The 12,477-nt window shown below is 25.0% G+C and overlaps 1 protein-coding gene across 1 annotated transcript in view; it reads right to left on the reverse strand.

Moving 5' to 3' along the window:
* Nucleotides 1-11,000, reverse strand: part of LOC113553628 (lachesin-like) — a 116,120-nt gene extending 105,120 nt beyond the window's left edge. The window contains exon 1 of the mRNA XM_026957053.1: nt 10,928-11,000. Within this exon, the coding sequence (XP_026812854.1) occupies nt 10,928-11,000 (73 nt within the window). The remainder of the gene's footprint in view (nt 1-10,927) is intronic.
* Between the last annotated feature and the right edge of the window lie 1,477 nt (nt 11,001-12,477).

The raw sequence follows: 12,477 nt of genomic DNA on the forward strand, positions 1-12,477 counted from the left end.
AAAATGTCAAATAACACAATACACCTTGTGGTTTGAATATATAATAAGTAATTTGTTATATGATTGTTGGGATAAATTAATTGTTATTTAGTAGTTCTAAAAGAACAACCGGAAAAATAAATATTTAATAAGCAAAATACAAATCATTGGTATTTATATAATATTTTATTACTAATGCAATTACATTTTAGATTTTGAGTAAAACGATAAATATATTGATTTTACAATAACGTGTATATTGTGCATCTATTATATGCAAATTAATTTATAATAGAAAACAATTATATGAATTCTAAATTGTTAATAATTTCTTATCTAATTTACATTTTAGAAATCAAAAGTAAAAAATTCTTAGTACATTTTAAAATAATCAGGGATTACTGAAAACAAGAGGATAGAAGGAAACCGCTCTGCTGGGCAATATGAGTCGAGTAACTTCTTCATTAAGTAAACTATGTAATGGATGTGCTAAATATTAATTTAATGATAAATCGTTATAGGTATACAATAAAAAATAGTTCTAATTTAAAATGATCTATATTTTTAATTTTTAGTGACTAAGATTTACCAAACAATTATTTTGATAATAATTTAAAAATTTTAATAAATTTCATCTTTTATAGTTTTTTTCCAATTATATTTAAAATGTACTGATAACTTTCTATTTTGATTTCCTAAAAGTACAAACTAGATACAACATAAAAAAATTATTCATGGAAGTTTAAGTTCATAACATTTTTTTTTACTAAAAAGAATATTTTCAGGCACAAAAATACATATCAATATAAAATAAATATATTCATCGCTACGTTTAGAATCTAAAACCACCTCTGATCTGAATCCTTTATCGTCGTATAATATGTGATCTATCATTGAATTCAAATTTAACATATCCATTATAATTACCTATTCGATGGTAATAATGTACAGTTATAAACGTCTACACGAGACCTACCTAAAACTATAGCAAAGCAGTTAGCTATACTTGACGTCTTTTTAATCAATGAAATACAAAATTATTAGATTATTTTCTTTGTACGATTATCAAATGTAATTATGTATAGTTAAATTTTATGAAAATAGTGTGTAAAAATATTAATTTAGATGTTTAATATTTTATTCAAAAAATAAAAAACACACTAGTGTTTAGTTACTCGATGCTAACAGTTAAGAAATTAAATATAATTTTACGGAAATAAATTAATCAAATAGTTATATTCAAAATGATATATATTATATATATTATAAGTAATATGTTTTAATGACCTTGTTATGCTTTATAATTTGCTTATAAATATATTTTCTATTTATAAATAAATTATATTTTATATTTAACCTTTAAATGGGGTTAAACCTACCTAATAAAAATATGTTAATAAATAGTTCAGTTACTTAGTGAAATGATATATTTTGATCTATTATAATTTAGTTGTTTTTTTTTTAAGTTTTCGAATTATTATATTATTACATTAATATAACTAATAATATTATACAATACTTATAAGTTATTATATTATATGCATATTAAAATAAATTTAAAAATAATTGTACTTTTTTTTAATTTTACTCCGGTTGTATGTCGACGAGTATTAATTAGGCGTTTAATTTTCAGTAAAAGTAATTAAGTATATTGATAAAGAAATAAACTTTAACAATTTTTTTTTTCATTTAAAAAATTTAAAAGACGCCTATTATATTGGTAATTTACATTGAACCGTGTAAAAAATACAGTTATCGTTTGAAGTTTTATAAGTTTTTTTAAAAACTTTTTTTGTCCTACAAACTGGCTTTTTTTCAGTATTTCTCATATTTTTATTCACTTGGAAGTTATAAAAATTATAACCATATTCATCAAAGGATCTTAAAATTTAATTTTATTATCTTAACTCAATTACTCATCCAGCTTCCATTGAATCGCCTTAATTAAAACAACATTTTTAATTAAAAATCTGAACCTATGATATATTAGTAGATAATGTATCATAATATATTTAATTATACCTACTAGCATTTCGATTGAATTTTTTTTTTTAAATTTAAATATTTATAATTTTAATAACCTTTTAAAAATAACAACAATTGTTTTAAAAAAGGGTACCAAAATCATTTTATGACACGTTTTTCATAATATTTTATGCAAGGTCTTTATATGCTTATACTTTTAGACTTTTTATTTACGTTGTATTCGCAATATTCGAAGACAATTATTCAACTGGTACATATATCTAAAATTATATAATATTATTTAAATAGTAAATTTAATATTTAATATTTGTTAGGAAATCTTTATCTTTTAACTAAAATCCTAATCATTACTTTCTAATAATACAAAAAATCGATATCAATTAACTCATAGAAGTAATTTTATTTCTAAAACCATTAACATAATTAAAAATACGAAGAATAAAAGTATTCAAGAATGTATGTCATAAGTGCACCAGAATATAGATATATGAATATTAAAAAACATTTTTTTTTTTATCCTTTTGTACAGTTATGTTTGTAGAAATATATTAAAAAATAATGTTTTGACCCTGAAAAAGTACGTAAGGTACGATAAGTAAATATAATATATAAAATCATTGTTATTATTATTTATTATTATTATTATTATTATTATTATTACTACTCTATATTATCTAATATTTTCTCACATAATCCGAGCTGATAATTTAAAAATATTATAACTAATTCTAATATAAATAGTGTCCATATGATAGTCATTTCAGTAAATTACAATGCTTTATAATCGATATCAATCCACTAGTTGATTTTTAAAAATGCATATTAATGCTAATTTTAATATGTATTTTACAAATATTTTTAAAACAATTTAATGTGTTTTATAAATAGCTTAATCAAGGCCTTAGATGTCCTACATATTAATTGTACAGTCAAATAGTGGTGTAAAAGGTAAATACAAATGACCACCCTTTTAACCCTCTTGACAAAAGTTTCAAGATGTTTGTCAACATACCGGCCGTGCTAGTAGCACGTAATAGGTAGTACACGGTTAGAATGTTTTACTTAACGGCCATTCCAAACAAGCAGTAGTAGAATTACGAGTATTTGAAACACGGTTACTCCATAATACTTATTTACTAAATACCTGGAATTAAAATATTTAAAAGCCGTTTTAAGTTTTTTATACTATAAAAAAATACATAAATAAAACATATTTTCTTTTAAGACACTAACTTCCTAAGCTAATATTCAAAAACCTTTTTACTTCAACCCACACCTACAAAAAGTAAGTGTTAAATCCTAAAAAGTAAAAATAAAAAATAAACTAAGCATAATGTATTTTTTATGCCATTTACTAAAGGTGTATACGTACATATAGCTATATATTTTAATTGTTGTCAGTGATTATATGTGATCTAGTTAAGTGAATGTATATTTATGTATTTCTTATCACAGTATTTAAATAGTTTACCACAGCGATATTAATATATATATATATATATATATTAATATAATATTTAAAAAATTTAATAAATAATATTAATCATATAACTGTAGAAATAAATTCACACATCCTAAGGAAAAATTTCAAAACTTCTGATTGTAGTCGTATCAGTTTTTATTTTATTTTTTTCTAGTCGATGCTTGTCAATTTAGTCGAGCTCGCCTGGTTACAAAATGGCCTATATAATGTCGCTACAGTAAGTGTCGACCATTAAAGTGAACTTAAAATGTTTTTTTTCGTTAGCATTCGGTTTTTTTACAGGCTGGCTGGTTGTTTTTCGATCGTAAAGCCCGCCATCGCATCATCGGCGTATAGACGCGAGGGGCAGCAGTGCGAAGAGACACGTTTGGAAATGGTTTTATTTTTTCCGATTGTTACAGTCGTAGGTCAAAAACAATTATACGTGTGCGGAAGATAAAATGCTAATATTTTAACGACTTGAGCTACACCTATAATAGCCTGGTTATTGCCGGCGTCTACGACCGCACTCTGAAATTGCCATTTTTATGCGCTTCTGTCACCATATATTAACTTATACGTGCATAAGATACATAATGCATACATACGCACCAACACACCCACAACAGATGTATACACACGAACATTTCTATTGAGCGTTTAATAATAAAAAAAAAAAAAAAATAGCACTTTTTTGTGCTTTAATCTCGTCGTTGAGAGCTTGATTGGTACGATTCGTCTGGTATCCAAATGGTGCAGAATAAATAATACATAATTTGTTTGTTCAAATTATATACATATACTGTAATAAACGTTTTACTCCTTTGAAATATTTTTATAATGATTATGATTATAATAATCAACTATTATAAAAACCTCGAAAATAAGTTTTTGAACAATTCAATAAAAAATGTAAATTAATTTAACTTAACACAAATTAATAAAATTGTATATTCTTACTCACAGAAAATAACTCTAATTGTGATTAATTTTTTTTTTTTTACAATATGAATAAGTGAATAACAGTATAGGTATTTATTTTTTTTAATTGAAAAATGTATATGGAATTCAATATACTTTATTATTAACACTAACAGATTAAGCTAAAAAAAAAACAAATCTCCTATCTATCATTTCTTATTGGCATTGTATAGTTAACTATTCGTTTATATAAAAAAATATATATAGTATCACTTTCAATACACTTTTAAATAAATAGTAACATTTTAATTGAACTATTACGTCGAATACTCGTAATTTAATTTAATTTAATTTTCTACCAAAATTTTTAAATTATATTAACTAGAACGATGGAAAATGCATATTTATGAAGTCTATTTTACTATAGTTGAATTAAATTTTAAAATTTGTCGCTATTAATGAAATATGTACTGCACAAATCAGACTCTTTTGACTAGCTGGAAGAAAAAAGTTGTAAAGAAATATGTTGGATTTAAACTTAAGCTGTCTTCGACCGTTAATAATATGTTTGAATATCTAATTAATTTTACAGTAGAAATTTTGTATATAGTAATGTAATTTAATTATGATTTTTAATTTTTATGTGTAAAAAAATGTTTATCAAAAATAATTTATTATAATTATTTTACTTTCACTCAGATTTTAATCATTCGTTTTTATAATAATGAAATTATACTCATTTAAATATGCATATTTTTTCAAACAACATATTTTAATGTTAACCGTTACACACAATACTTTTCACATAAACCACACACAATTATTTTGATTTATGTCAAACAATAAGTAATTAATATTATATGAATTTTCGACGTTTTATGAAATTATTTAGTTAACAAAAGGTCCATATATTATAAATTTACACATATATATAAATATGAACCATATCATTTGATTTTAAAAAATGAAAGTATAGTTAATGCATTTAATATAATGTAATTTGATTTACCATACATAAACACTTTTGTACTCGTTTTAGTTGTGTGGTTTAAACTTGTTTTACTATTCCAAAGTATAAACACATAATATTTTTAACTACACACAATATATTATTAACCATTATAATGTTGTATACAGGATATGACATTGAGTTTTCCAGTATACATAATTTAAGTGTGTTTTTGGTTTGTATGAATGAATTAATTGTATTATTTAACATAATATTTATAACACGCTACAATTGCTAATAATATGATTAATATGTATCTATAATACCAAAAATATAAATAAGCTCTGAGTTAAAAAACATTTTTATTTTTAATGAATACTAATTTCTTATCCGAAAAAAAATTTAACCATTACATATAGTGCATACCCTCTACTTATGTCAAAGAAATATTTAAAAAAAAAGACTATTCATACTGTAATTTATTTATTTATATGTAATTATTGTCGTTCTATTTTTTAAATAGATTTTATTTATATTTTATATTGACAATATTAGCATAAATATTTCTAATACTATCATATTATACTTTAACTATAGTTTCATTTTCACTTTTTAGTATTTACCGTTGAATCACTAAATTATATATAATATCTATGATGTCAATTTTATTGCACAATTTTTTTAAATAAATATTTGCTATGAAGATAATATTATGACACAATAATATTCTAAAGATTACTATTGAATAATATTTTTTTAGATTAGATAACATTTTCAGAAATTTAATAATTTCATAACTAATAATAAAAATTAACTTTTTTTTTAACTTAAATTTAACTTTCAATACAAATCTAAAAAATTACAATTTAATTTAAATATTTTTAAATGACATATAGATATAATGATTTAATGAACTTTTAATTTGTATAAAAAATAAATAAACTATTGAGAAGTATATGTATAAAAAATAATTTTTTACTTAGAAAAACTGTACAAAATAATTCCAGCAAATATTTTTTTTTTGCTTAAATACTAAAAAGAAGATATTAATTTTTTTGAATTTAATATTTTTATCTGGTATGTATTCTTTTTATTATATTAAAACATTTTTAGAATTTTTTAAATCCTATTAAAAATGTATTAATTTTAAATGGATATATATAAATGTATTCAAATAATATGTTGTAAAATAAGAATCTAGACGAACTTTTATAAAAAAAAGTTGCTATTACATTTTTATATGTACATGAGCGTTTAATATTTTTCTATTACGTATCTATACTATATATAATCAATGCAAATATATACATTTCAATAAGAGTACACAACTCTTGTACGAATGGGTCACTACAACGGATGTGTTAAATTTAAATCTGTTTGTATATTATTACACATACAACTCTAAGCAGCGACTGTCCGATAACCTATATCACTAAGTGCATTTCATAATATCATCTTTTTTTTAATATTGCTAAGTAAAGTAATATATTTTAATATTAATATTAATATAGGTTGATTTTGCAGAAAATGTTGCATTTGTTATATTATATACTTTAAAACTACAATTTACAGTAAACTTAAAAGTTTTAAGTCCTCACAAAAAATGTTTTTAAATTATAACAAAATAATAAACATTGATATTCATCATTTAAATAATATGTAATTTCGTCCAAATTTTAACTTAAAATATAAAAAATTAGAAATAATTGTTTTTATATACTTTTTAGATTTATTAATTTCAATGTAAACGTCGCAACTACCGAGTACCACTCATAGGATCAGACTCTCTGGTCTCTTCTATATTTTAAATTTTCATTTAAATCAGATACGTTTCTATTTTGCGTTTAATCAAATGTATAATCACCTTATAATAAAAATATTGAATTTGATAATAAAAAAGAGTTTATATTTAATAAATCAGTGGTTTGTAGGAAAATCATTATGAGACACTCATATAAAAAAGTATTTCAGTCAACTATTATTTATTTAGTGGATTTATTAAAATTGAAATATAAATATGATAACAAATCTACTTTCATAGTTTATCACAGTTGGACTTAAGAGGTTTCACTTAGTGAATTAAAGATTTTTAGAGTTTAAAATAACTTTAAAATTCTGTAATTACTTTATTCCTAAATAAAAGCCACTCTTTTCACTTTTTAAAAAATTGTTATCACTTTTTCCACTTTCCACTAAAACATAATCAGTATTAGTACAGTATATCATATGTATATTTAAGAAATTAATTTATAAATAATAATGACTTGGTGGTACTTGGTTAAAAAAATCCCTATTTAACTCTTACACACGGCCCATCTGCAATATAGTTACTGGCATTGAGTATGAAATACTTATGAGAAATCTTGTTTTAAATTTTCTAAATCTTTATAATAGAAAAAAACTTTTTATAACTACAAAATAGTTTAAAAATGTTTGTAATTTAAAATTTTGATAAACTTCATCAAAATTCTAACTTAAAATAAATATTAAAAAAAATATTTTCAATGTATTTTAAATATTTTTATACAGATGAATAAACAACTTGTGTAGAATCTTGAATTCAGTTTTTAAGAATTTTGACACAGTGAATTATTTGAAGAGTTAGTTGTAAATTTATTTATTTTCTGCTTTTTTGATCTGTAAATTTCATTATTACACAATAAAAACACAGTCGATATACATAATACGTCAATACCGCACCAGCATAGACCGAAAAACATAAGTAATAACCAGGGCTCGGGACTTTATGCATTTGCATATTTGTTCGGAAAGTAAATAAAATAAATCTGATCTAGTACAAATTTGTGTTGTGGTGTTTGGGGTTAAAGTTTAAAAGTTTATTGTGCATATGTTTGCATATTTTGGAATTTTTTTCTACAAATGCATATTTTTAAGATAAATTGATTTTTATTGCATATTTTAAAATAATTTTTAATTATTTGCTCTTAAATCATATTTTAGTAAATTAATCAATTTTATCTACATGACTTTTTTGGCAATAACACCGATATAGCGTTACGGGGAACCCATTTTATTTTTAGCTCTAAAGACAATATTATTTTTACTTACCTTACGCAGGTAAGTTCATAATTAGAATTATAAAATGATTATTTTTTAATACATAAAAATTATAATTGCTAGATATAGAAGATGCTGAGTGTTGAAAAATCCAAAGACCTCCCATTCAACAGTTTGACATTTTTTTTTTAATAATATAGTATGTAAAAAATATAAATGTTTAGTACGTAATATGTACAAGATTTGTTTTTTTTTAAACTAAATTTGAAGAAGTATGTATTTTTTAATTAATAATAAATGCATATTAAAGCGCATATTTTGATATTTTTTGGTGCATATGTATGCGCATAATCTTAAAATTTTAAACACATAAAGTCCTGAGTCCCGGTAATAATTAATTGACACAACCAACGGAGTATAGATGACGATAAGTCGATAACGACACTATAAGCTTATCGAAGTTATCGTCATACTATAACAGCCAGTAGCTGCATTAAGATGCCAATTCAGTTATAATCCCATGTGGTGACTGGTGAGTATTTCATAATAATTTCAATTTGTCCAAACATCGTCATTTAACTATCATTGAGAAACAATAAAAAATTACAAATTATTATTTTATAACATTTCAATATATAATATAATAATGGTATAATAGTAATAATAGTACATATATATTATTATATCTTTTAATCAAATTGTTAACTGAATTGACTGAATATTCTAATTAATTTAAAAAAACTCGGAAATATACCTAGTGTTTTAAAATAACTAAAAAACGGAAAAAAAAATCATTTGATGATCAATTATCCTGACGATCAATTATTGTATTCGAGATCAATTCACCGCGATCCGATTTGAATCATTATAAAGTATAAAAATACACTTTACATAATATAATATGGCTAAAAATTTTCTAAAATATAAATATTGTTTGGTTTTAACTATATTAATCAATTGTACACATTTTAAGTAAGCACGAGGAAGGTCAACTATTATTTAGTATATTTGTGTAGTGAAATATGTTCTAAAATATTGTAACCTTCTATTTGAAGAAGAAGATTTTGATTTTAAAATTATATTATGATTACTAAATTAAAGTTTCAAAGAATGCATTTTAGAAAAAATGTCTAACAAAATGATTTATAGTAAATAGGTACCTACCTAATTAATATGCAGTTGCATGTTATACATTATTATTATGAGCACATTTAATTATTGCTTTGGACTTAATAGTTTAACAGTTATACGATTAAATACTATTATAAAATGGTGATAATTATATAATATTTAATTTCAAATTTTATATTATATCGCTTGTGTGAATACTTCTAACAGTTTTTAAATTATAGTATGATTTAGCGGGATTAAGTCTCACTTTAATAATATAATATATTCTAAGATTGTCCAACTTTTAAAATAAGATTTATGAAACTAACGTTAATTATTATGGGAAAACATAATAACTAAAATTTATGTACTTTAATAAGTCACTTGTCGGTTTACTTTCTTGACACTGAACCGTTTTCTCTGAACAATGAAAAATGTTAGTTCTCCGGAACAGAGTAGTAGTTCAGGGAGGAGAAGTTTAAACATATATCGCCATGTATGTATACTATTTTCTATGTAAGAACTTTTCTACCGACAAAGACATTTTTAATTAAATAAATCTCTTTGATTATTTTTTATTTTTTATTGTTTATTCAGACGAGCTTGCTGTTGTTTTCGACAGAATATACGATGTAATTTACTGAAAAAACAAAACAAAACGACCGCAGCTAACGGATTCAGACTACGTTGATTGGCCTTTTTTTTTTACATATCATACGGTACACTCGTAATATTATATAATATTATTTTAAAGGTATTTATTGTGATACGTTTTTAAATTATTTTAGGTAAATATACGATGTTATGGCGGCGCCGCGGAAGTATTGCGAAAGCTTTTCCCGCGGCGTCGTCGGTTATAACCTGGATAAAAAATAATAAAAATAAAAGGTAAATATATGATGTACGCGACAACCACAATCTACAAATGATGTGCAATGCTGAACGCGACGAAGATGTCTTGTGCGTATAAATTATACAGTCGGGGCCGGATCTACAGCATATTTTTTACCCGGGGCAAAATATAAAATTAGCGCCCTCTCATAATTCAGCCCTCCCCTCTATATTATGCCTCTGTTATTTGGGTAATTTAGCGCCTTCCAGACCAAGACTTCCGGGGAAATCGCCTCATTTCGTCACCCTCTCCCCTAGTTCGGCACTGAATATACTATATAGTATAATATACGATACACTTTTTTTTTCATCATTCGAACTCAAATAGTTAGTTTTTCCATAGAGTCTTATATTATAATCTATTGCAGTTGCAATATTATACCTAATATACTCGATATCATAAAATAATAATTGGCGGTAAAATGAGCGCGACGTTCCGGCGTATCGTACAGGTAGGTACGCTTGACGGGTGTCCGACGGAAAATTAAAAAAAAAAAAAAAAAAAAAAAAAAAAAACGAAAAAATTCGAAGCAATAAACCTATAGGTTTACTTTCATGTTATTGTACAGATACATAAAGCGGGTAAAACAGCTTTGGTGCAGCGGACGTACCTGATGACATTTGCGAGACGATCGCGACGGCGGCGGCTACGAACGCGATGCAAGCGACTCGATGGTACGGCATGGTCGGCGCGCGCGACACTGTCGTCAACCGCGTGCTGACACCGGCGACGGCGGCGGTTGCTGAGTTTACAGGTAAAACCCGATGGTCGGCGTGCGCATGCACGCGGGTTTCAGCCGGCGCGCGGCAGTCGAACGTTTGCGGCCGGAAAACGTGTCAGGACACGCCCACGGCATTCCGCGTGCTAGAGATGTCCGTCCGTCCGACGTGAGCAATACCAAAATGAGATGCCGCGTGCAAATTCGCGAGTATCGAATTTTTTTTTATTTCGACGACGGGACACGAAACTGTCATAGGTACTTCCTATAAATGAGAATATTATGTCACGTGTTAAAAATGATACTACGACTACACGGCCTCCGGTGTCGTATTTTTGGAGGGGGGTGTCCTCCGTGTCTGGAAACCATATCCTATTTGAAAAAAATAATAGACCAACATATTAATATATTTTATCACTCTCGCCTATCAAAATACTTACATACAAACTGCAAAAGTGAAATTATTAGATTTTATTAGATCCGACGCCGGGCGACGTGTTTTACAAGGTATATTTTAAGCTAAGTTTACGGTTTATCTGCATCATCCAGGAATTATTCCAATTTCACCGGATCGTGAAGGGATATTAAGGACACCACTTGAAAAATCGCCTATAATAAGTTACTGAGGGCCCAACAAGAGTAAGGGGTTGTTGGACCTGGATTACAAGGGTACGGCCATTTTAAAGGCCCGTTAAAATTAATTTTTAATCTTTTAAATGTTGATTTATAAAAAGTTATTTCATTTATACATTTAATAATGTGATCAAAGTATTATATTTGATTTAATTTAATGTGTAAGTATAAAAACTATTAAAATGTTAAAAATAAATATGATATATCTAATCAACTTTGTTTTATTATTATTATTTTTGTTGAATAAACAATGTATTATACCTTATACGATCGTATTTTTAGATAATTGCTTATATAGGGCCAAATATTGAAGATTATGAAAATCAGAATATCTATTCAATATTTGAACAATTTTTTCACTTATTTTAAAGAATTTATACATTAATTAATTGATGGAATTCCATCAAATATAATCAAATACACCTATTTTGTGAATAATGAAAATGCCAAATTTGAACACAGTTTTTTTTTATATGTATACATATCAAAGCGCTGTATCGGTTTATTTGTATAAGATAATTAAAACCGTGTACCTAAAGTCTTTGTGCTAGCTATGCAAGTTAATCAGAAACCAAATGTCTGGGGGCCTTTTATCAAAGGATTTTCATTGTGAGAACTAATATTGTGCATGACAATGAAGAACGACATTTCAAGAGAAATGCGTTTTAGTGCGCGTTTGATATTCCATAGATAATTTTATGTAATATTAATATCCCATATAATATAAATTTTAAAATTTAAAGTCACATCACAAATAATAATTTGAATAGGTATATTATTAAAAATGAAATCATAGTAAAGTCCATTGT

Source organism: Rhopalosiphum maidis, chromosome 2 (assembly GCF_003676215.2).
Source record: "Rhopalosiphum maidis isolate BTI-1 chromosome 2, ASM367621v3, whole genome shotgun sequence".
In the NCBI taxonomy this organism is placed as follows: domain Eukaryota; kingdom Metazoa; phylum Arthropoda; class Insecta; order Hemiptera; family Aphididae; genus Rhopalosiphum; species Rhopalosiphum maidis.